The sequence below is a fragment of the Littorina saxatilis genome, linkage group LG16 (genome assembly GCF_037325665.1).
Source record: "Littorina saxatilis isolate snail1 linkage group LG16, US_GU_Lsax_2.0, whole genome shotgun sequence".
Lineage (NCBI taxonomy): Eukaryota > Metazoa > Mollusca > Gastropoda > Littorinimorpha > Littorinidae > Littorina > Littorina saxatilis.
This window is the reverse complement of record NC_090260.1, coordinates 28,371,238-28,397,529: the sequence shown is the minus strand read 5'-3', so window position 1 is coordinate 28,397,529 and position 26,292 is coordinate 28,371,238. Positions and strand designations below refer to the sequence as shown.

Here is a 26,292-nt window from a genome sequence, read left to right as displayed (position 1 = left end):
CAGTTTCTGTTATGTGAAGATGTTCAGATCACTGTGCAGCAAAACCCTGCAATAACCTTTTTTGAATACAACGCTGTGATGAATGCAATTCCAAAACAATGGAAAGATTGGATTGTAGACAACCCAGCACATATAGTTAATGTAGATATAATTGATGATGAATTGAATGTGTTTAAAAGCAAACCCAAGTTAATTAAGTTATATTTAAAGAAAAAACGGAATTATAGCATTGAAAAATCTCATGCAATCGATTTTTGGAAAAGAAAACTAGATTTTGTTTTTGTCGAACAGACGTGGTTGTTGCCCCGACAGGTGACAAAAGAAGTGCGCCTGCGTGTGTTGCAATGGAAAATTTGTCACAATTTATATCCCACCAATATTTTATTACATAAAATGAAAGTAAGTCAAACAAAAAACTGTAACGAGTGCCCACATATTTTGGATGTCATGGAACACTTTTTCTATGAGTGTCCCCGAATTAGAAGGTTTTGGACTTATATTGAAAAAATGTTGAACAGTCTGACAGGTCGGGCTTTCTTATTGTCTATTACAGATGTATTATTCGGAATCGAAAAATGTCAGGAATCAGCGTTAATTAACCATGTTTTATTGATAGCTTCTTCTTCTCTTCTTCTTCGTTCGTGGGCTGAGACTCCCACGTATTTACGTGTATGACAGTTTTTACCCCGCCATTTAGGCAGCCATACGCCGCTTTCGGAGGAAGCATGCTGGGTATTTTCGTGTTTCTATAACCCACCGAACTCTGACATGGATTACAGGATCTTTTCCGTGCGCACTTGGTCTTGTGCTTGCGTGTACACACGAAGGGGGATAAGCCACTAGCAGGTCTGCACATAAGTTGACCTGGGAGATCGGAAAAATCTCCACACTTAACCCACCAGGCGGCCGCGGCCGGGATTCGAACCCTCGACCTTCCGATTAAGAGGCCGACGTCTTACCACCACGCCACAGCGCCCGTCGATTATTGATAGCAAAAATGTGCATTAGCAAAGTTAAGAAAACTAAATCGCCTATTCCATTGGAAATTGTATTTCAACAAGAACTTGCGCTACGAAAGGTGTATCCTCATTGTCCTTAGCTAGATTGCTGTTGAATTAAAAAGTAATTTAATGGAAATGTAACCTGTAATGCAAAAGAAAACAAAATTAAAATTTCATTGAAGAAAAAAAAAAGAAAAGACCAATGAAGAAGGATATGCTCACCGCCCAAAAAGAAAGAAAAAAAAGAAAAAAAAAAGAAAAAAGACAAAAGAGGCAAAAAAGATGGGTTGAAGCAACCTTGCATGCAACTGAGGTCAAAAAAAAAAAAAAAAAAAAAAAAAAAAAAAAAAAAGGTAGTATCATCTGTTTTCTGTTTTCCTTCTCCTGCCGTTGTCTCAGTTCACCGGTATGCAAGTACAGGATGGGTTTGAACATTATATAATCAACACGTTTTTATCTCCTTTTGCGGAGATTTCTTCCCATTTCTTGTTCTGATCTCTAATTCCAAATTCCTTGGATGCGTGCCCTTATCCAACGCCCGTTCAACCTGGATGTGTTTGTTTAATTTTACATTTAGTCAAGTTTTGATTTTCAATTCCCACTTTCATCAAGAGCATTATTTGTTTCCAACAAATTGCAGGTGTCACACCAGGAGATATCTGTGCGTACGCCGGTCAGTGCGTGGTCAACGCAGAATGCTCCACGCCAACAGGGGGCACGTGTCAGTGTAATGCTGGCTACTACAGGGAGGATAACAAGTGTTTACCACTCAAACCCCCAGAAGAGGCCTGCGCCCTGAACAGCCAGTGCGTCCAGAATGCTGAGTGTATAAAAGGCACCGGAAGAGATGTAAGTATCTCTCTTTCTTTCTTAGGCCAAAAAAAAAAAATTGTCTGTTTAGGGTAACCCGACCGACCCTATCGATTTGGCGCCGACCCAAAAACTTTTTTTTGATTTCAAAAAAAAAAAAAGAAAAAAAAACGAGGTAAAAATGCTAAAAAGAGACATTTGGCGTTTCTTTCTCTCCCTTTCTCTCTGTTTTATTTATACGTTAGTTTTGAAACATGTATTCATCAAATATAAGAAGTGAATGTTCAGCCAACATAGCATTTACACACAAAAAAAAAACACAAAAAAAAACTTTACCTACCTACCGACCCTACTTTTTTTGGTCATGTTACCCTAAACAGACAATTTTTTTTTTTTGGCCTTAGTATTCAGGGATGGGGATTGGGAAATCAAGCTGGCTTCTGCGGTTAAGATGACAAATGTCTGCCCCTCAAACCCCCAGAAGAAGCCTGCGCCCTTGACAGCCAGTGCGTCCAAAATGCCGAGTGCATACGGGGCACAGGAATAGTAGTGAGTGTCTTCTTTGTTAGTGTGTGGTGGGATAACTGGGGGGTGCGATGCAGGCTACTACAGGGAGGATAAGAAATGTCTGCCCCTGAAACCCCCAGAGGAAGCCTGCGCCCTGAACAGCCAGTGCGTCCAGAATGCCGAGTGTATACGTGGCACTGGAAAAGCGGTGAGTGTCTTTGTATTTGTGTAGGGGTTGTGGGGAGGGTAGATAACCACTAAGTTCAGAAAGGGAGAAAGACGAGTTGCTTCCAGAAGAAGCCTGCGCGCTAGACAGCCAGTGCGTTCAAAATGCCGAGTGCATAAGGGGCACAGGAAGAGTGGTGAGTTTCTTCTTTGTTAGTGTTTTGGGGAAGCGGCTGGGGTGCAATGCTGGCTACTACAGAGAGGATAACAAGTCAGTGTTTACCTCTCAAAGCCCCAGAAGAAGCCTGCTTCAGTCAGTAGTGATGCGTCCAGAATGCTGAGTGTATTCTTCTTCTTCTTCGTCGTTCGCTCAGGCTGAGTGTATAAGAGCATAGTTACACTCATCGCTCCAGTGAGTGGTCTCCGTGTGCTAGCTAAATTGAGTGAATGACCTGAATATTGAATACATACATGCCCTAGAAAGACCTTGAAAAAGCTTGATCTAAGCATACCATAGCATCAGAGTGGTCCCTCTCATTGGCAAGAGGCTAGATGCTACGGGTGTCACAGAAGAACAACACTGTACTTCCATGGTGGGTATTCCAACTGTCCAATAACTGTGTCATGACCTTGATTTGTCACAGGTATGCACGTGCATCGAAGGCTACTTCAACGCGGGCAAGACATGCGAGAAGCTGCGGAAGCCCGGAGAGTCGTGCACCACGTGGGGACAGTGTCAAGGCAGCTCCGAGTGCTCCACGGAACAGGGCGGGCTGTGTGTCTGTGACCAAGGTGAGACTTTGAACGTTAGTAAGAATTTTGTTTGTTTGTTTGTTTGTTCGTTCATGGGCTGAAACTCCCACGGCTTTTACGTGTATGACCGTTTTTACCCCACCATTTAGGCAGCCATACGCCGCTTTGGGAGGAAGCATGCAGGGTATTATCGTGTTTCTATAACCCACCGAACTCTGACATGGATTACAGGATTTTTTCGTGCGCACTTGGTCTTGTGCTTGCGTGTACACACGGGGGGTGTTCGGACACCGCGGAGAGTCTGCACACAAAGTTGACTCTGAGAAATAAATCTCTCGCCGAACGTGGGGACGAACTCACGCTGACAGCGGCCAACTGGATACAAATCCAGCGCGCGCGCGCTACCGACTGAGCTACATCCCCGCCCCGTTAGTAGGAATAACACCTAGGCCTCTATCCCTGTCTAGTCTATGGTCGTGCAACACGTGGGGACAGTGTCACTGAGGGCAGCTCCGAGTACTCCACCGAACAGGGCGGGCTGTGTGTCTGTGACCAAGGTACGTCGGCGATCTCTTGAACAAATACCTTCTGATTAAAGCTGTCGTCTATCTATGACTATCCGAGGCAAGGAGTTTTGAAAGATAGAGCTGAGAATCCTGTACGGAATTCTGTACAGCGCAGGTGGCCTGAAACTCACTATACACTGCACTCATGGCCTTGGCATAACAGGAAGTTACCAGCGCAAAAGTCAAGCGTTGAATGAAGCTGTCAAGGCCATGCGTGCAGTGTAGGTCGAGTTTCACGCCAACTTCGCTGTTCAGAGTTCTGTACAGGATTCTTAGCCCTAGCTTTTCAAACTCCTAGCCCGGATAGTCATAGATAGACGACAGCTTTGAAGGCGCAGTCCGTCCCGGCGCATAGAAATGTTACGGGAATAAATGTATACTATATGTACTACAATTAATCGCCTTATGGCAAAGGGTTGCACTTTCTTTCAAAATTGAATTGTGATTTGTATCCAGTTGGCCGCTGTCAGCGTGAGTTCGTCCCCACGTTCGGCGAGAGATTTATTTATCAGAGTCAACTTTGTATGCAGACTCTCCTCGGTGTCCGAACACCCCCGTGTGTACACGCAAGCACAAGACCAAGTGCGCACGAAAAAGATCCTGTAATCCATGTCAGAGTTCGGTGGGTTATAGAAACACGAAAATACCCAGCATGCTTCCTCCGAAAACGGCGTATGGCTGCCTAAATGGCGGGGTAAAAAAACGGTCATACACGTTAAATTCCACTCGTGCAAAAAAACACGAGTGTACGTGGGAGTTTCAGCCCACGAACGCAGAAGAAGAAGAAGAATTGTGACTAAAGATGTATTGATAACAAAGAGTGGTTCACCACAAAGAGTACCTGAGAGAGAGAGAGATATATGCATTGCGATTGATCCATCGATTCAGAATTCTTCCACTCCATTTAATGTAACAATATTTTTTCTCAAGGTTTTTACGCTTCTTCATCCGAGGGCACGTGCAAAGCGGAGATCCCGGTGGGTCTGCCCTGTTCCACCAAAGACGTGTGTGCCAAGAACGCCGAGTGTTCCGCCATGGTCGGGGGAGGTGTGTGCGGGTGCAGGGAGGAATTCTACAAGGTACGGTTTGTTTTATGGGGGGCGGGGTGGGGGGTGGTGGGAGGGTTGGGGCGGGGTGGGGGTGACGTGTGTTAATGTTTGTGTGTGTGTGTTTGTTCGTGTGTGTGTGTGTGTGTGTGTGTGTTCGTGTGTGTTTGTTCGTGTGTGTTTGTGTGTGTGTGTGGGTGTGTGTGTTCGTGTGTGTGTGTTCGTGTGTGTGTGTTCGTGTGTGTGTGTGTTCGTGTGTGTGGTGTTTGTGTGTGTGTTCGTGTGTGTGTGTGTGTGTTCGTGTGTGTGTGCACGTTGGTCTATTTTCCACAACAGTAAGTCAGAGCAGCTAAAAGAAAGCGAAGTGAAAAGTGTATCTCAATCAACGTTGACTATTGTATACAACTTATTGCCATTGCTTGGTCCATTGCGTGGTCCATTGCGTGGTCCATTGCTTGGTCCATTGGGTGGTCCATTGCTTGGTCCATTGGGTGGTCCATTGTTTGGTCCATTGGGTGGTCCATTGCTTGGTCCATTGGGTGGTCCATTGCTTGGTCCATTGGGTGGTCCATTGCGTGGTCCATTGCTTGGTCCATTGCGTGGTCCATTGCTTGGTCCATTGGGTGGTCCATTGCGTGGTCCATTGCTTGGTCCATTGGGTGGTCCATTGCTTGGTCTATTGCTTGGTCCATTGGGTGATCGCACAAGCGAATGATTTTACTTGTAGATAATATACCTGTAGTGGAAGTGATAGACAGGTGTGACTGTAGACAGGTGTGACTGTGTGTCCAACAGGTGGGCGGTGACTGCGTGCTGCGGAAAGACCCGGGGGAGGGGTGCCGAGACTCCGGGCAGTGTATGGATCACACGGGGTGCTCCATGACCACGGGCAAGTGTCAGTGTCTCCCCGAGTTCTACGAACGCAAAAGGAAGTGCGAAAAAGGTGGGTAACACACGAATTCCGAAAGTAACGTATGGCTGCCTAAATGGCGGGGTAAAAAAAGGTCATACACGTAAAATTCCACTTGTGCAAAAAACACGAGTGTATGTGGGAGTTTCAGCCCACGAACGCAGAAGAAGAAGAAGAACTGCGCTGATCAGGTCCTACACATTACTTTTTTTTTTGTTTTGTTTTTTTTGCCAAGCACATCATTAAGGGGCTTTTAATCAATAACATGCATCCGTCTACAATGTATCATCATTCATCCTTCAACATTTAATAATGAATATATGTAAATGGCAAGTATACAACATTAGGACATAACAGACAGACGGACATGTAACATACCGTTCGCCTACAAGTAAGGCCGGAGCTTAACATAACATGCAGGTTACAATACTTGACATTATGGACGTATTACCAGCTTAATAATAATACAGTCCTACACATTACTGTTCATGTTTCTGGCCTGAAGCAGCTGCTGTTTTAGATTATCTGTAACTTAGCTGTTACAGCCTTTAATCCTCTCCTAACCTTGTAACTTAAACTTGGGGTCAAACGATCACGTTGGAGACAAAATCAACCTCAGACTGGAAGAAACATAAATTGTTGCTCTTGTACTTTTTGCTCACCAGAGAACAGGCGACTTCTTCCCTTCCTTACTCGTAGCGACAACAGATGTGAAGGATCACTTTTCCACAAAGCGATCACCATACCTGTACCAAATTCTGTTTCTCTTGCAGTGATGTCTTGATTCCCTTGCAGTAATGTCTGGTTTTCCTTGCAGGGACGTCTTGTTTCCCTTCCAATAACGCCTTGTTTCCCATGCAGTGACGTCTTGTTTCCATTGCAGTGACGTCTTGTTATCCTTGCAGTGACGTCTTGTTTCCCTTCTTCTTGTTTCCCTTGCAGTGACGTTTTGTTTCCCTTCTAGTAACGTCTTGTTTCCCTTCCAATAACGCCTTGTTTCCCATGCAGTGACGTCTTGTTTCCATTGCAGTGACGTCTTGTTATCCTTGCAGTGACGTCTTGTTTCCCTTCCAGTAACGTCTTGTTTGTCTTCCAGTAACGTCTTGTTTCCCTTCTAGTAACGTCTTGTTTCCCTTCTAGTAACGTCTTGTCTCCCTTGCAGCGACGTCTTGTTTCCCTTGCAGTAACGTCTTGTTTCCCTTCCAGTAACGTCTTGTTTGTCTTCCAGTAACGTCTTGTAACCCTTCCAGTAACGCCTTGTAACCCTTCCAGTGACGCCTTGTAACCCTTACAGTAACGCCTTGTAACCCTTCCAGTGACGTCTTGTTTCCCTTCCAGTAACGCCTTGTAACCCTTCCAGTGACGTCTTGTTTCCCTTCCAGTAACGTCTTGTTTGTCTTCCAGTAACGTCTTGTTTCCCTTCTAGTAACGTCTTGTTTCCCTTGCATTAACGTTCTGTTTCTCTTGCAGTGATGTCTTGATTCCCTTGCAGTAATGTCTGGTTTTCCTTGCAGGGACGTCTTGTTTCCCTTCCAATAACGCCTTGTTTCCCATGCAGTGACGTCTTGTTTCCCTTCTAGTAACGTCTTGTCTCCCTTGCAGCGACGTCTTGTTTCCCTTGCAGTAACGTCTTGTTTCCCTTCCAGTAACGTCTTGTTACCCTTGCAGTGATCCCACCCACCGAGCCGTGCACAGGAGTAGGGCAGTGTGTGGACAACGCAGAGTGTTCGTCCCCCACAGGCGGGCTGTGCGAGTGTAACGCCGGCTTCTACAACGACGCTGGTCGCTGTGTGCCCGTCAACCAGCCCGGTAAAGGATGCTCCGCTTCCTTCCAGGTATGGGTCATGTCGGATCTCTTGCTCTTCGATGTTTTCAGAATACAGAATGCAGAATGTTTAATTGCCCAATGTTTGGAATTTGCCTTGACATTGCGGGTAAAAAAAACATTCACTCCAGCCAAGCACATGCACCCAACACACTCATCTGTAAAAGTCTTGTTTGTAAAGCTTTTGAGTTATTGTTATATTGTCATGTGAAACATTCACTCCAGCCAAGCACATGCACCCAGGGCCAACACATGCATCTGTAAAACTCTTGTTTGTAAAGCTTTTGAGTTATTGCTATATTGTCATGTGAAACATTCACTCCAGCCAAGCACATGCACCCAACACACTCATCTGTAAAAGTCTTGTTTGTAAAGCTTTTGAGTTATTGTTATATTATTTGTATGTGAAATTCTATCTAAGGCGGACAGCTATTTTTTTACGCTTTGTTGCTAATATGGTCAACTAAAATCGTCATGTAAAGGAACTTCCCCTTGGAACATATAGCTACATTGTACTTAGGTCTATCACGTACCTTTGCAGTGCGTATTCACAGGTTTGGAGTGTGTATGTGTCTGTCTGTCTGTCTTTCTTTTAATTTGCATTCTGACTGTTTTTCAGTGTAAGTAAATATTCCCAGCTGGCCCTGCAGCGTCCTTGCACTTTACAACAACAACAACAGTTAGTTAATGGAATGTTTAATTTTTTGACGAAACAAGAAATTCACAAGTACATCGACCCAATTTCTTTTCTTTTTTTCTGGGTTTCGGAGCGTTGGCAGTTTGTTTTTGGATTCCTTTCACTTTTCAACACATGTTTATGACTATTGTTCATTTTACCAGTGTGTGGAGAACGCGGAGTGTTCTCGTTACGGCGTGTGCCAGTGTTCCCTGGGTTACTACGCGCAAGGCAGCACGTGCAAGAAGGCTCGCGGGGCGGACGAGACTTGCACGAGAGAAGGGCAGTGTGACGTCAACGCCAAATGCTCCACCCCCTTTGGAGGCATCTGCGAATGCAAGAAAGGTAGGTGGTTCACCGTGGTGATTTTTCAAATGAACCCTCTCCCCACCTTCAGGAAAGGTAGGTGATTCACCGTGGTGACTTTTCAAATGAACCCTCTCCCCACCTTCAGGAAAGGTAGGTGATTCACCGTGGTGACTTTTCAAATGAACCCTCTCCCCACCTTCAGGAAAGGTAGGTGATTCACCGTGCTGAGTTTTCATGAAAGGTAGGTGATTCACCGTGATGAGTTTTCAGGAAAGGTAGGTGATTCACTGTGATGAGTTTTCAGGAAAGGTAGGTGATTCACCGTGCTGAGTTTTCAGGAAAGGTAGGTGATTCACCGTGCTGAGTTTTCAGGAAAGGTAGGTGATTCACCGTGCTGAGTTTTCAGGAAAGGTAGGTGATTCACCGTGCTGAGTTTTCAGGAAAGGTAGGTGATTCACCGTGCTGAGTTTTCAGGAAAGGTAGGTGATTCACCGTGATGAGTTTTCATGAAAGGTAGGTGATTCACCGTGCTGAGTTTTCAGGAAAGGTAGGTGATTCACCGTGCTGAGTTTTCATGAAAGGTAGGTGATTCACCGTGCTGAGTTTTCATGAAAGGTAGGTGATTCACCGTGCTGAGTTTTCATGAAAGGTAGGTGATTCACCGTGGTGAGTTTTCAGGAAAGGTAGGTGATTCACCGTGCTGAGTTTTCAGGAAAGGTAGGTGATTCACCGTGCTGAGTTTTCATGAAAGGTAGGTGATTCACCGTGCTGAGTTTTCAGGAAAGGTAGGTGATTCACCGTGGTGACTTTTCAGGAAAGGTAGGTGATTCACCGTGGTGAGTTTTCAGGAAAGGTAGGTGATTCACCGTGATGAGTTTTCAGGAAAGGTAGGTGATTCACCGTGATGACTTTTCAGGAAAGGTAGGTGATTCACCGTGGTGAGTTTTCAGGAAAGGTAGGTGATTCACCGTGGTGACTTTTCAGGAAAGGTAGGTGATTCACCGTGATGAGTTTTCAGGAAAGGTAGGTGATTCACCGTGGTGACTTTTCAGGAAAGGTAGGTGATTCACCGTGCTGACTTTTCAGGAAAGGTAGGTGATTCACCGTGCTGAGTTTTCAGGAAAGGTAGGTGATTCACCGTGATGAGTTTTAAAAATGCAGAAAGGCAGGCACAAGTGGAAAATGTAACAGGTAGGTGATTCACAACGATGAGTTATTAAATGATCAGCTTCCTTCATGAAATGTAGGCACAAGTGGATAATCTAACTGCTGAAAGGTTGTTGATTCACTGTGATGAATTGCAGTCGGTGTCTTGGAATCTCTTTGACAATGATTTCTTGGACGGTCTCATGTGCCTTTGGGATTGTTACGACATTTTAAAGCTTGCTAATGGACATTTTCACAGCTGCTCCTGGATTGTAATCTGTCATTAACACTTTGAGTTATATGTCCTCAAAGCGTCTCATCAGTCATTAGCACTAATTTGGTCGTTGCAGGTTTCTTCGCCCAGCAAAAGGACTGCGTACCTCAGATCGAAGCAGGCGAGTCATGCACGGAAGATGACATATGTATTGATGACGCAGCATGCTCGGGATCACCACGTGGTGTCTGCGCGTGCAAAGACGGATTCTACCAAGACGGCAGAACTTGCAGAAAGAAGGTCAGTTTGCGGTGGTAATACTTTTGATATATTGATTTGTCTGCATGGTCATGTCAACGTTGGTTACTCGTCCTAGCAGCAATCTCGGCATAAAGAGAAATTGCAAAAGACATGAATGAAGACATTCTGTCAGGATATTTAATCGGTTTATATTTGACAGTTGAATGTGTCTGTGTGTCCGCCTCTGTCTGTGTGTCCGTTTGTCTCTTTGCCCGAAGTTTGTGTTTTTTCTCCACCTGTCAACGTTGGTTACTCGTCCTAGCGGCAATCTCGGCATAAAGAGAAATTGCAAAAGACATGAATGAAGACATTCTGTCAGGATATTTAATCGGTTTATATTTAACAGTTTTACATTTAAATAAGAATTATTTGTCATAACTGCAGTTCAATACATTCTCTCTGTTACAGGTGGGAGCTGAGTCGCGATGTAGAGGAGTAGGTCAGTGTGTGCCTGATGCAGAGTGCACGCCTCGCTCGGGTGGCACGTGCAAGTGTGCACAGGGCTTCTACCCTCAGGACGGGGACTGCAAGTAAGTGCCTGGAGTGGTGTGCAGGAGAAAGTTCCCTACTGGGTGGGACCCAGCCACTTTGTCGGATTGGTTGTAATTTGTTTTTGAGTTCAACCAATCCGAACAAATGGCTTTCAAATGACATGTTTGGTGAATTTATGTATCTGTTTCTTTCATTCAGGGAGTGTGTTTCCAATTTTAAAAAGTGTGGCTTATATTTGGGAATGAAGTCTATTGTTGAGTTTTTTTACTCACCTGAGTAATCGGTGAGTCTTATAGTACTCATCCATGTTCGACAAAAACTGGTTAATGTCAAATTGAAAAACATTCATAATCCTGAGTTTCAGCATATATATACAAATAAATGCATTTGATTGTGACTTTAATTGCTTAGAGGCGTTTAAAACCAAAATTGCACCTGGATTAGTTATTTTTCAACATTCACATTTCTAAGACAGTATCAGCCGATTTAAGTGAAGACAGCTTAATTAATGAACTGTAGTCACCAGTCACTTATTGGTTCTATATGTATTACCAAAGAAAAGAATCATCTTGATCTGTAGAAATACCCAATTCTCCGTGCAGAGTCATTGAGAACCATCAACATGTGATCTATGTGTCTTCCTAGCTGAACACAGCGTACTTTCAAACCGGAGGCACTTTTGGACTTTGAGTGCGATTGGCAAGGGCAACAGGTTGCTGTCTCGTTGGGGCGTTGTGGCGGGGTGGTAGGACGTCAGCCTCTTAATCGGAAGGTCGTGAGTTCGAATCCCGGCCGCGGCCGCCTGGTGGGTTAAGTGTGGAGATTTTTCCGATCTCCCAGGTCAACTTATGTACAGACCTGCTAGTGGCTTATCCCCCTTCGTGTGTACACGCAAGCACAAGACCAAATACGCACGTAAAAGATCCTGTAATCCATGTCAGAGTTCGGTGGGTTATAGAAACACGAAAATACCCAGCATGCTTCCTCCGAAAGCGGCGTATGGCTGCCTAAATGGCGGGGTAAAAACGGTCATACACGTAAAATTCCACTCGTGCAAAAACACGAGTGTACGTGGGAGTTTCAGCCCACGAACGCAGAAGAAGAAGAAGAAGCTGTCTCGTTGATTTTAATTGAGGATGCTAATGTACAATGCTGTGGGTTGTTTCCAGGAAGCGCAAGAAGGCTGGAGAGCCGTGCAGCGAGTTCGGGCAGTGTGTGGACAAGGCGGAGTGCACGTCACGTAACGGCGGTCTGTGTCTCTGTGTGGCTGGCTTCTTCCAGGAGCAGGGGCAGTGCAAGCCTAGGAAGGACGAAGGACAATCATGCAAGTAAGTATCTTCTTCTTCTTCTTCTTCTGCGTTCGATGTTGATGGCCGTGCTAAATCCTCAGACCAGTGGCTGCCAGGAAGTCCGCAGTCTTGCGCAGTTCGTCGGCAGGACCCCAGAGTTTGGCTTCAACACTGGTGCAAGTAAGTATAACGTACTCAAGGGTTGTCTGTCCGTTTGCCTTTGGTTATATTGGAGGTCTGTCTTCGGGTACTGATGTTACTAGGATTTATTTCCTTCAAAGTGTCCGAAATTATGTCAAAGTTTAAATCAGCCCTTGTCACCTTTATTCTGCCGAACAAAATGAGTTGGCATATCTGCCGTAATGAGGGCACACAGTTTCGGCAGTTTTGGGTGTTTTGACGACACCAAGCCGCGATGTCCCTGGTCTTACATGATGAGACAGAGTATATTGCTGGAACCTATCCTATTCAGCAGATTGCAATGACATTTATTAACGAGCCATTGGTGTGTGTGTGTAAGAGAGAGAGAGAGGGAGAGAGAGAAAGAGCGAGAGAGAGAGAGAGAGATAGCATGCCTGCCTGCTTAAGATTATTTGTAACTTAGGGTTAGAGGGCAAGATTGTTGTTTGAGGGCATTTCTTTATTTTAGTTCGTATGTTTGTGTCAATTGTTTTATTATAAGTGAAGAAGGAGAAGGAAAGGAGTATGAGAACCGAGATGACAAATATAAGGAAGAATTCAAACAAGGGGAGCGTAAATAAGTAGAAGGAGGAGATGAGCCAAGAAGCGCTGAGGGGGTGCAAGACAGGGGGATGTTACTCGCCAATTAGCGGCTTCCGACGATTCATTTGGATACGTGTACACTATTATTATCAGACTTACCATTTGTGTGCATATCCGAAACTCGGTAGCGAAATTAGAAACATGATACTCTGCGCTGGCTACCTTTATATATATGCTACCTCAGTGTCGCCAAACCAACGATACGATTCCATACATTCCTACTCATTGCAGAGACTCCACAGAGTGTGTAGAGAACGCAGAATGCAGCAGTGTCGGTGTTATCAAGGGTTTCTACGCCGTCAAGGAGGGTTGTCTTCAACGCAAGCTAGTGGGGGCAGGGTCAATATGCTACACGTTAACTAATTCCACACTTCTATACTCATTTCAGAGGCTCCACAGAGTGTGTAGAGAACGCAGAGTGCAGCAGCCGTTACCTGGGAGAGTGTCGGTGCTCTAAGGGATTCTTCACCGTCAAGGGGGTCTGTCTTCAACTTGAAGGGGAGGGGTTGAAATGCCACACGTTAACTAATTCCACACGTCTATACATATTTCAGAGACTCCACAGAGTGTGTAGAGAACGCAGAGTGCAGCAGCCGTTACCTGGGAGAGTGTCGGTGCTCTAAGGGATTCTTCGCAGTGAAGGGTGGCTGTCATCCACGCAAGCTGACGGGAGAGGAGTGTGACGACGGACAGTGCGTAGAGAACGCTCTGTGTGCCTCCACCTCTACCGGCACGTGCTTCTGCAAACCTGGATACAACCTGGTCAAGGGCCGCTGTGCTGGAAGTGAGTTGTTATTTTTTTTTCACCCTGCAGCAATATTACTCAAAGATATGATAATTTTTTATGTATTGTATGATAAGCAGCAGTCATCTATAACGAACTTTGTCGTGCTTCTGCAAGCCTGGATACAACCTACTCCCAGTGAAGGGCCGCTGTACTGGAAGTGAGTTTGTTGGTTGTTGTTGTTGTTGTTGTTGTTGTTGTTGTTGTTGTTGTTGTTGTTGTTGTTGTTGTTGTTGTTGGTTTGTGTGTGTTTTCTTTTTTTGTTGTTGTGGGGGTAGTTGTGTGTGTGTTTTTTTGGGGTTTTTTTTGGTGTTTTTTTTTTGGGGGGGGGGGTGTCACCCAGTAGAATGATTACTGTAATACAAAACTTTCTTTGTAATGTATAATAAGCAGCAGTCATATACAACGAGTTTGGTCATGCTTCTGCAAGCCTGGGTACAACTTGGTCAAGGGCCGCTGTGCTGGAAGTGAGTTTTGTGTTCGGACCTTAAACCATTTCGGACGGTAGCTGCCAAAGGCCTGCGTACCTCTAGCCAAAACTACGTAAAAATAAGTGAGAAAAAAATAACTCTGCCACAAAAAAGTGATACTCCATCCTTATTTCATCCTTTCTTTGAACGAATCTTAAGACAATTGAAAATACGTCACTGTTTTGCTGACAGAAAACATGTTGTTGAGTGACGAAAACACTTTACGAAAACGCGGTACGAGTGATTTCGGAATCCGATTAGAATGAAGTATAGCCGAATAGTAGCGTTACCATTATAATAATTATGCCCAAGAAGTCATACAGCTCATTGTTATCACATCGCCGTTAATTTTCTCCTCTTACAGGCGACCTACCCGGTGAGTTGAGCAGCAAGCTAGGACAGTGCTTGATTGACATTAATGCTCCTCTCCAGCGGGAAGAGAATTATAACTCATTATATGATACTTTCCGTGTAGTGTATATATTTACCAGCAGTCATATATATCATTATATCACACTTTCCTTCTTTACCCCCCTAGGCGACCTACCCGGCGAGTCGTGCAGCAAGCTAGGGCAGTGCGTGGTGAATATTGAATGCTCCTCACAACTCATATGATATTCCGTGTATTGTATATTTACCAGCAGTCATATATCTCATTATATCATTCTTCCTTTTTTACCCTCCTAGGCGACCTACCCGGAGAGTCGTGCAGCAAGCTAGGGCAGTGCGTGGTGGACGCCGAATGCTCCTCGCCAGTGGGAGGCCTCTGCGAGTGCATGGCCGGCTTCTACGACGACGGCGACAAGTGCTACCCCGTCATCCCACCAGGGAAGCGCTGCAGCGACCAGGACCGGTGCGTGGACAACGCTGTGTGTCAAGAGGACAGCACCAACCCCGCCATCAAGAGGTGCTCGTGCGGCCCGGGTTTCTTCAACGGGGAAGAGGAGTGCGAGCTTCTCAAAGGTACAGTCCTGTACTTGTATCGCATAATTAATAGCTCATTTTTTTAAGCGCAATTCCCGAAAGCAGCTTCAAGCGCTTTACATTCCCAATACCAGTAACATTCAATCTTTAAAAAGAAAAAGAAAGAAAAAGTCATATAAATCACGAAATAATGCACGTGCGGTCCTGCATTCTCCAACGGGGAAGAGGAGTGCGAGCTTCTCAAAGGTGCAGTACTATACTTCTTAGTTCTATCGCATCTTCTTCTTCTTCTTCTTCGTTCATGGGCTGAAACTCCCACGTTCACTCATGTTTTTGCACGAGTGGGTTTTTACGTGTGTGGCCGTTTTTACCCCGCCATTCAGGCAACCGTACGCCGCTTTCGAGGGACTTATATCGCATTATGTTAATCAATCTCTTTTTTTTAGCGCAATTCCCGAAATAGCAGCTTCAAGCGCTTTACATACAATTCCAATACCAGAAACATTAAATCGGAAAAAAGGCATATAAATCACGAAATTAAGCAGATCAAACTGAACTACCATTGCAATAGGATCAATTCCTTTACATAACTGAAAAAGCGCAAAGTCAACAACAACAAAAATCCTGGCAGCACATGTATTTTATTTTTCAAGAGTTCATCTTGTACATGACTTTGTATTTGTTTTCTGATTCGTTGTTTTTTTGTAAGGCGCTTAGAACTATGGTAGGATTTGCACCATATAAATAACCTTATCATTGTTATATTACTGTCGTCGTGTTCATCCACCATCATGTACATTCGTGTAGTTTTATATTTGTTTGGGCCACGTAAGATGAAGGTTCTTTGCTTTCATTTGTGTCGCAATTGATTGTCCATTAGACCTACTACTTCATGATGCTCATTCGATGTGTATTATTATTTGATTTGGAATTGTGTTCAGAACAATGTATTTATGTATGTTTATGGAAGGCGCTTAAAACTGTTTCAAGATTTGCGCCATAGAAATGACCTCATTGTTATTATTATCAGATCCCGCAGTGGGGCACTGCGGTTATGAAATTAAAGGCCCCTCCTGTTTTTGGAACCGCAGGAGCTTTCTAGTTTGCTGTTAGGTAGATTTTTGGTTCCTCTTTCCTGTCATGCTCTCTTTTTCTTCATGAATTCTTTTCTTTTTTCTGCCTTCTTGCTCATTCACCTGTATTTTTTCCAAAAATCTCTTCTCTTGCCGCTTGTCTCGCGATTCATGTATAGTATAATCTGTTAGTGTTCTGATGTAAGTCCAGCAGTAGATAGGTTAAGCCTATTTTAACATACTGGAAACTGGTAATCTTCCAGTAGGTATTAATTTAGTTTTACTAAAGCCTGCTGGGACACAAGTAATGGGTTAGTGCATTTGTAAACAGGAATCGCTTGACAAGTGGCCCCCTTCATCCCCCCCTTCCTCGTCCTGATATGGCTCTGCGTAGTCGGCTGGACGTTAAGCAACAAATAAACAAACAAACAAAATTATTATCATTATTTTGTAAAAACAATTTTGTTTAAACCACAGGTCCAGGAGACACATGCTTCAAGCGAGGCCAATGCGGAGAGAACACACAGTGCTCCACGCCTTACGGAGGTCGGTGCGAGTGTCTGTCGGGGCTGTATCGGGACGGCTTTGACTGCAAGCCCGTGCTACCCGCTGGAGAACCCTGCTCCTTTACAGGCCAGTGCGTGGAGAACGCGGAATGCTCCACCCCTACTGGAGGGGTCTGTGAGTGCGGTGAAGACTACTACGAAGAAGGGGGAGCCTGCTTCCGAAAGAAGCCTGCAGGTAAAGGGTGTATGTTGATGATGAGCTTGACTGTTGTTGTTAACCTCGCGTAGCTTTGTTTCTATCTGTCCGTGTGTGGTGGGGTGTGTGTGTGTGTGTGTGTGTGTGTGTGTGTGTGTGTGTGTGTGTGTGTGTGTGTGTGTGTGTGTGTGTGTGTGTGTGTGCGTGTGTTGTGTGTGTGTGTGTGTGTGTGTGTGTGTGTGTGTGCGTGCGTGCATGAAGTTGCGTGGGATTTTGTGTGTGTGTGTGTGTGTGCGTGCGTGCGTGGCTGAGTTGTACATAGCCATGAGCTCTTTGCAGAAAAGGAAATAAATAAGTCTACATCCTTATTATCAACATCATCATTGATATCATCATCAATTTCATCATCATCATCATCATTTCAATCATTCTTATTATCATCATGATCATCAACAGGAACGGCGTGCACAGCCGCAGGACAGTGCGTAGACAACGCCAACTGCGCCGTCTCCAAAGCCATCTGCGAGTGCCAGCAAGGCTTCTTCCCCTACCAAGGCGCCTGCTATCCAGAAAGCCCCGCAGGCCGGCCCTGCAAGACGTTCGGACAGTGTGTCCCGCATGCAGAATGCACGAGCAGCGCGGGAGGCCTTTGCCAGTGCGAGGACGGGTACTTCGTGAAGGATGGCACGTGCACAAAGAGGATTCTGGTGCAGCGGTACTGCGCGGAGGAGGGTCAATGCGTGGACAACGCCGAGTGCTCGGAGCGGACTGGGACTTGTGAGTGCAACGAGGGCTTCTACCACGACAACAGTCGCTGCGTCAAGAGGGTGGAGGCTGGTAAGTCGACTTTGACTTGAGTGTGTGTGTGGGGGGGGGGGGGGGCGTGTGTGTGTGTCTATGTGCGTGTGTGTGAGTTTAGATCACGCGGATTGTTTGTCAGACACATGTGCGGGAGGAGTTGTTTTTCCACCGTGTTATTACGCTGGCACGGCTGAACAGATCCATTAGTTCTTTGATATCAGAAAAACTACATCAGTTCTGTTTTCTCCCAAGAAATCTACAGTTTCACGTTTTCTTTTTTGCAGGCAAGCAGTGTTCAGGCTTCGGAGAATGCGTGGACAACGCCGAGTGTTCGTCAGACACGTACGGCCTGTGTGTGTGCGAGAGAGGCTTCTTCAACAAGAACGGGCGCTGTGCCACTCTGGCCGAGCCAGGCTCGCCCTGTACGGGCAAGGAGCAGTGTGTCCCCAACTCCATCTGTTACAAGACTTGCATCTGCCAGGTAAGCGGTGGGAGAAGCGATACAGACTGGGTGGGTGTCATTGATGTGTTGATGACAGTGATGATGATGGATGATGGCGGTGATGATGATGAGGAGGATGATGATAGTGATGAGGAGGAGGAGGAGGTGGAGAATGATGATGATGGAAGAGGAGGTGGAGAATGATGACGATGATAATGATGATGAGGAGGAGGAGGAGGACGGTGATGATGACGATGGTGATTTAATTGTATTGAGAACAGGAGCATGCTAAAGTAGTGTATGAAGTGCATTATTATCAAGTCATTGATGATGATGATGATGATGAAGAGGAGGAGGACGGTGATGATGACGATGGTGATTTAATTGTATTGAGAACAGAAGCATGCTAAAGTAGTGGATGTAGTGCATTATTATAATGTCATTCGGAACCCTTTTATACTGCTATAAACACTTGGATAATCGTTTCATAATAGATATAACACTTCATACAAGTTGAAAAAAGTTCTTCGCCAATTCTCGTTGAACGAATCGCATTCAAAGGGCAGCTTTTTCGTTGGCAAGACCTTCAATGGCTCTATCAATATGTTTACGTAGTCATCAAACGTATCCACGAAGATAGCATAAAGATGTAGTTGTTATGTACTTCTGACTATCTGTAAACTGCAATCTTGGAATTCTTCACAAACTTCAACTTGGTACGTAAGTACTCGTTTATATGTTGACATTTTATGTACTTCTGATTGCATGCGCACTTTAAAGGCACAGTAAGCCTCCCATAAACCATCACAAATACTGTCAGGCTTTTACACACAGTACAAACACCCTCCCATTTGAACGCTCACCAAACGGGAACATCCTAGGTGCCTTACGTAAAGAGCGAGCAATTTTTAAAGAATTAATTTTGCAGATTGTCTCGGACACTTTTTGGACCCATCCTGAACTCAGGTCAAAAATAAGTTACTTCCCTTCGGGTAAACTGGCGATAGCCGTGGACCGATGATTATCACAATGTTTTTGGACCGTGGTGCGTTTTTGCGCTAGACCTAACTTTTAAAATCTAAATAATAAATTGACAGCTTGTTACACAAACATTCTTTAACCATAAAAGAATTCTTTTTTCATCAAGACAAGATCAGTACAATTCGAAGTTGTGAAAGTCTAAAAAAAGAAAAGCGCGGAAGCAGGGTCACGCAAGGGTCGTAGCAGACGACGGATTATGCATATCGCCAGTTCCTCTCAACAGTCAAAAGCCATCGCTAGAGTTCTTGTGAACCACAGCCGTTTGTTTCGTGCATAAAAACGTGCTATTGCAGATAAGCTCACATCGAGTCGCATTCAAATTACTAACTGACGACTACATTGTGAAAAAGGGAAACTGGATCACACGGGTTCACGATGGCTCAGGGGTAAGATAAACCACGCAAAAATAAATTCTTTGAAAATTGTTCGCTCTTTACAGAGGGCACATTGGATGTTCTCAAGCGGTGAGTGTTTAAATGAAAGGGTCTTAGTACTGTGTGTAAAAGCCTGACCGTATCTGTGATGGTTTACGGGAGGTTTACGGGAGGCTTACTGTGCCTTTAAGAAGAATATTTGTTTTTCAACTCTTCGAGGAGGACAGAAACGAAAGTGTGGTTTTATCGATATTGTCTGTTTTTAGGAGGATTTCTACAAGGAGAACGGCACGTGTCGCGACCGACGGCCGGTTGCTGACGGGTGTTCCTATGACGACCAGTGCGTCAAGTACGCCGTGTGTTCCTCCGAGGTGGCGGGCGTCTGTCAGTGTCAGGCTGGATTCTACATGGAGGATTCTCTCTGTGGAGGGCGTAAGTGTTGAGTTGTGTTTGTTCGTGTGTGTGTGTGTGTGGGGGGGGGGGGGTCTTGCGCGTGCGTGCGCGTGCGAGTACATGCATCTCTTGGGCATATGTTTTAGACATGATGATGGTAAAATCATTTCTTTCGTGTCACTCTGTAAAAAAAAATTAACAACATTTGTCTCACATGTTAAGTTCAGAACACACGCGCGCCCACGATTCATAGTTTGTTCCTCTCCCACGGGATGATACCTATTAGGGACTAGCCTTGATGCTTTGCCAACAACACACACACACTTCCGTGGGGAGGCCTGAGCTTACACATTAACATCCATCAACACTTATCTCACTTCAGGCGTTCCAGCCGGCGATGCCTGCACGGCGATTGGCCAGTGTGTGGTGCACGCCGAATGCTCCACCCCCGAAGGCGGGACTTGCGACTGCCGCAAGGACTTCTTTCAGAAGCAAGGCAAGTGCGTCAAGAAGAAACCGCCGGGCCAGGGGTGCGAGAACAACAACGAGTGCGTCACGGATTCCGTGTGCTCGCCGCTTGGTCTCTGTACGTGTGGGCGTGGCCTCTTCGCTGCGGGCACGGAATGCAACCCTCTCATTGATGCAGGTAGGTGTCAATCATTCTATGGTGATAACAATTTAGTGACAGGGTTGACTTAATCTTTTTTTCTTTTTCGGGTAATGTATCGATTGAACACTGAATTTCCCTTCTTTGAGCTGTGTGACGTCAGAGGCCGACAAAACTTCATATTTATCACCAGAATCGATCGATACATCAATGTTGTTTGTATTTTTGACCAAAATATGACATTTAACACAGATCATTGTTCACCTCGACCGCTAACAGTGACTGTCTCGATCTTTTTAAAAATGTCATATTTTGGTCAAAAAAACCAAATAACCTATAGAATTTGAAAATCTTAATGTGTAAAAAATGTGTGACGGATTCCGTGTTTTTGCGGCTCACTGGTTGCTGCAAGCCTCTCATTGTCAATCCCCGTCGCGATATAACCTTGAACGGTTGAAAACGACGTTAAACACCAATTAAATTACATATTCTTACGCAACTCACATAGAAAGCATTAACTTCAGTTAAAGTGCTAGGACACTGAACTACGCTTCACCCCAAAGGGGAAGCAACCCCCTAAAAAAGAACGGCCTTGACCTATAACCCAAGCTATACAAGAGTCGAGGTCATACCGTCACGTGACCTATCACGCGTGACTCGACCGCCGCCATGTTGAAACCTCACTCCCACTTCAGTCACCAAGTAGTTCGGACGCTTTTTACACTACGCTGCAGGCTTTTAGCCTACTGTCTTCTGGACAGTGTTTTCACCCCGTCTACAGGTCCCTGCTTCTCATGCACAAGTTTGGGTGAGCTCGTTCTAATTGTTTGCTTTTGCTTGCGTTTGTTTCTTTCTCCGTTGTTCGGTCTGGTTGTTGTTTATCAATATCATAACTCAGACTGGTTTTTTGTCAGCAATGGCTGACAAGGAGAAATAGAAACCACAGACTAGTCAGTAGCTGCTGAGGTTTCTCCTATTAAGTTTCGCATAAAGAGAAAGGCAAAGGCACTACCATTTCTGTTCTTGACCCAGCTTCTCTTACTACTACGTCTGTTAAATAGCCTTGAATGGTTGAAAACGACGTTAAAGGCATATGTACGCGCTCCCGTGTTTACAAAGTGTAGTTTGTCTATAATCGATGTCAAACGCACCATAAGACCATGTAATGACGATATGTCGCCATGCGCCGACCATATACATGTATTACAGCTTGTTCTAGCCTCTGAAAAAGTGAGGATGTCAACAAAGACGCGGAGGTTTTTCCCTTGCGTCAACGCTACCTCTGTTGGCAAATCTAGATAAATAGGACGATCTAGATCAAAATAAAATTCAAATATCTCAACATTTAAGAGGTCCTAGACCACAATATCTTGCAGGGAACTTAATTTAGCATGTCTCCAGCTGTGGGTAAAGCAATTAGCGTGTATAGTCATCGAGTACATATGGCTTTAAACACTATATAAAGAAGAAAGAAAGAATGTCTGTTAAATTTCGGACCCTATGAGTCCAATCATGCCGGTGCTGAAGCAGGTTTAATTTAGGTTACTTCAGCCAAGGCAAACGCAGTGGGAAAGAATACTTGTGTTAAAGATGGTTTTTCTTCCCTTTTTTGAGATGTTTTCGACCCAAATGTATAACATGTTGCCATTCGTCGAGTTTGCGCTCGCTCCCGGCGGGAGTGGGCGACGCGGCTTGTTGTCACGCATCGAGGTTCCGCCTTCATGCACAGTCACTTCGGCTGACGCGCACGCAGAGGAGTGTGTTTACTTCATACGAGGAGCTTTCACGCTCTACAGGTTAGTCAAGTTCACCGGTAGCCAGGTTCTCTGGTGAAAGTGTTCAAGTTGGGCCGGAACTAGTAGCCCCCCCGCCGCGGCTGGGGGGTGAAAGTTTGACTTTCCCGGAGGCTATCGCTCTTTTTAAGAGGCGGAACTCACGGGGGGTCAACACCGGACAACAAGTTGGGCCGGAACTAGTAGCTCCCCCGCCGAGGCTGGGGAGTGAAAGTTCGACTCTCCCGGAGGCTATCGCTCTTTTTAAGAGGCGGAACTCACGGGGGGTCGACACCGGACAACGAGACAGATGTACTCACGGGCAGACTGGCATGTCTCCGGTGAATGTATACAAGTCTCAACTTCCTCCCTCTGGGCAGGAAGCTGCTTTCGGGCAGGCTTTGCACGGTTCTTCCGTTTTGCAATCAGCCTCGCCTGTGGTGGATCGTTTTAGTGACGCAGCTAGTCACAGTGACTTTCACGGTCCAGCCTTAGCAGATTCGGAGTTCGACGATTCTCACTCAGTTTCTGAGGAGGAAGTTGTCAAGTTGTCACTCAGACTTTAACCAGCTATGGTTACTGCAGCTCAGGTGTCTGCCAAGTACTTCGCTGAAGGGGTGACAGCTACGACAAGCTCTGCGGCACCACCACCCTCAGTGGTGCGTGATTTCCGCCCTGCTTTAACGGAAGTTCAGGGATATCGTTTTAGCGAGTCTCCTTCTGTTGCTTACGAACTTTCCAGGGTGCTGGCTAGAACTTCGGGTTCTGAGAATAGCTTGCCTGTGGATACTGTGCCTTTACTGGCTGCACACGGTCAGGCTACTGATGCTGCTCAGCCATGGCTTGCCTCAGACCAGTTACGGAAGTCGAGCACTTCGTTTCATTCACGCAGGTTTGCTCTCTCCCGTCGTCATCACAGTCTTATTGAGACTTACGCTTTGCCGAGTACACCGCTTCCGGTCACTCCGGAGTCGGCTAATCTCAGAGAGGATGTCTATCGTTTGGACAAAACTTGTGCTTACTCTGAAGGCGCATTACTTGGTTTGGATGAGACGGGAAGATACTCGTTGGAACTTGCGTCTCTTTCAGAGACACTTCTTCGATCTCTTTCGCGGTCGATCGCGGTGTCGTTGGATCCTTTCGAATTTCGAAACGACGCTAGCGTGAAAGACGTCCCCATACTCCTGGCCTCTTTGGCTAAGGTTTCAGCCGAACAAATGTCAGTCGTGGCACGGTTGTACGCACATGCGGTTTACACACGCAGGGACGCTTTCTTGTCTGGCTCTAGAATTTGAACTTGGAAGTTTTCTCATATGATTCTCCTTTTCCACCACTTCCTTTGTGGGCAGCGATGCGGCGTTGCTTTCGCTTGCGTCACCCGCGCAAGTAACGCTTCACTCGCTGAGCGATATCCGTAGGCCTAGGTTACACCAAGCCTAAGAACTTAGTTTATTCTTTTCTTCGTACTACGGAACCGCTTCCGGTTGCACCGGACTTGTCGATCATACATCTTAATGTTCATAGCAAGGAGAAACTGTCTGTTTTCAAGAACAATGATCTCCTGGCTGTGGAAGATTGTGGCCGCTCTTCTTTCCATTATCCGCGTCTTGGTACAAGACTTTGATTCGTTCTTTCCCTTGTGCGGTTTCGTACTCACGGGATGCCTTTGTGGTCTGTCGGGACACATATACAAAAGGTTTTAGCTTTGCTGTTCGTCTGGGAAAAGGCCTCGGCCGACAGTATTGTTCTGTCTGTGAGACTTAAATCTCTTCCTTGCTCGAGGGTTTTCTTTGCGAATCCTCTTCTTTGCACGCGGACTCTTCTCTAACAGAGAGAATCTCACAGCAAAAGGAAAAGCCCACGGCAGGCCTCGGCTTCTCTTATCAGAGAAAAGCGCTAAGCTGGCCGTTCTCAGCTTTGGTTTTTTATCTTCTTCTTGGCATGGCACGTTGCCAAATACCCACCACTTATCTCCTCGAGGCGATTTAGCGGTAGGGTTCAGTGGGCAAACAATAGCACGCTTTCATGCATACTCTTGGCACTTGTCAACTGGAGTCTTAGCGTTTGGCTCCACTCTTCTCTCTGCCTCTGTGTTTTCCCACAGCGGCTGGAGGGGCGATTAGAACTCTCACTTTGAGGGAGGCACTGGGGCCCTTCCTGTTGGGTCACTTATATAGATCGTGCCTATGTTTACTTCCACCTTTGGATATACAAAATAGATCGGAAGTGGCTGCTTTTTATTTAATTCAGATCTTCAGGGCTCTGGTTTCGTTTTCTAAGCAATCAAATGATGAGCTGGAACATGTTAGTGTCTTTTCTTGACTGGTTCACAGACACAACCAATCTTTGGATTCTCACACCACTGCTCATGCAGGGCGTTCCCGTTGGTTCTCTCTCCACCAGCGAAGCAGTTCTGTCTCTTGTGGATTTCTTTCCCCTTGTCAGGGGAGAACATGTGTTGATTCAATCAGACAATACCACAGTGGTCTTTTATCTCAATAAGCAGGGGGTGGCATCTCGCTCCTTATCACTGCCACAGCGAGCATGCGAGGTTTTGATGTGGTTTTTACCACCACGAGATCTTATTAGCAGTGAAGTACCTTTCTGAGAGGCTCTATGTATTGGCAGACTCTAGTCAGTCGGCCAAGAAGGTCCACTCGGATTGGACTCTATCTCACTACGCGCTTCTACTCCTTCTGGTGAATTTGGAGAAGCCGCTGATAGAAGTTTTGCCTCTCGGTACTATCACCTTCTGCTAAATGTTCGTCTCCCTGTTCCCGGATAATACTCTCGATTTTACTTTGAGCGTCCTGTTGGTCGCACATTAGGGGCCCATTCAATCTTGGTTGCTAGTCCTTTAGGCTGGCAAGAGGGCGCCGTTTTTTACACTCGAGCCACACGGGTGTCTACTGTACGGGAATCATTGAGACGCTCAGGGGCTTCTGCCCCAACTCTGGATTTGGTCTAGAGATTCCATAGGGGTTCAGCGTCTTCGTTTTGTGTCACTTTGACTGGCTTGGAACTAATGGCGTATATTAACGGAAAGAACTCCACTTCTCTCCGTTCAATGCGGGTGGCGAACCACCTATCCTGGCTTTCCGATTTTTCTCCCACGTCTCTGAATTAAGACTTTATGTGATTTCAGTTGCACTGACACAGCTAGGTCGCAAATATTTTCACTTGGGTTCTTTGTAGCCAGCGCGATTAAAGGGAACCTCCCTTTGGTTGTCTGAAAGCAAATCTCCAGTCCCGACTTGGGACTTGCTCCTAGTTTTGGAGTTTTTGAGTTCGGATTGTTTAATCCTTGACAAAATTAGCCTCTTCTAGAGGCAATGATTTAGTGAAGTCAACCTTAGCTAAATGGACTGCCACATTGGTTAGGCATGCCTACAGTGGTGGCAAGAAAAAAAGGGGGGGGGGCAGTCAGTCCTCCCTTTTCAGGCAGCACGGGCTCAAGAGGTCAGAGTGTAGGCCTCTTCTTTACCTGTTCTCAAGTCTGAGAGACTTGTATAAGTCATGAATGCAGCTCATTGAACGTTCAAGGACGTAGTCATGAGTTTCTATCGGCGGGGTATTTTAAGTACCCGCTATTTTAGCACACATCTACTAGACATCTTCTGCAGAAGATGTCTTTTTATGTTTTCCTGGGGACGTATCTGGTGCTCGGCAGAACAGTAATTTCGGTTTGCCAGCTATTGTAGCTACAGGCCAGATACTTGCAAGATGTTAACTGTGAGTTCATTTGCCCACCACCTAAATTAGCAATCTGCTTTCTATGTGAGTTGCGTAAGAATATGTAATTTAATATAAAATTTCAAAAATAAATTTTGATTTAATTAATATACTTACCAACTCACATATTGAATTCCCTCCCAGCCTGCCCCGCAAATTTTTTAAAGGGGTATATGTTTTAATACGGGATGAGTTTCACCGGTATACATCCTGCGCAGGCGCAGTACACCGGTAGTGGAAATAACCTCTAAGGACCATGCCTTATATGGCATACGGTTTTGTTTCAGAGTTATTTCCCCACGGTGCCATGTAAGATTGCTTCCATGTCTTATCACAAAACGAAGTTATTGCTTAGGGTTTCCCTAAAAATGAACAGATCTCTTCA

The 26,292-nt window shown here is 45.5% G+C and overlaps 1 protein-coding gene across 1 annotated transcript in view; it reads left to right on the top strand.

Moving 5' to 3' along the window:
- LOC138950747 (uncharacterized) overlaps positions 1 to 26,292 on the top strand; it is a gene marked incomplete in the record, with an annotated part of 169,686 nt that overhangs the window by 130,403 nt on the left and 12,991 nt on the right. Inside the window, 16 exon segments of the mRNA XM_070322472.1 lie at positions 1,642 to 1,850; positions 3,128 to 3,275; positions 4,733 to 4,881; positions 5,644 to 5,791; positions 7,427 to 7,593; positions 8,424 to 8,604; positions 10,065 to 10,228; positions 10,637 to 10,758; positions 11,890 to 12,048; positions 13,347 to 13,576; positions 14,734 to 15,009; positions 16,521 to 16,784; positions 17,202 to 17,582; positions 17,831 to 18,027; positions 19,670 to 19,835; positions 20,179 to 20,442. Of these exon segments, the coding sequence (XP_070178573.1) occupies positions 1,642 to 1,850; positions 3,128 to 3,275; positions 4,733 to 4,881; positions 5,644 to 5,791; positions 7,427 to 7,593; positions 8,424 to 8,604; positions 10,065 to 10,228; positions 10,637 to 10,758; positions 11,890 to 12,048; positions 13,347 to 13,576; positions 14,734 to 15,009; positions 16,521 to 16,784; positions 17,202 to 17,582; positions 17,831 to 18,027; positions 19,670 to 19,835; positions 20,179 to 20,442 (3,225 nt within the window).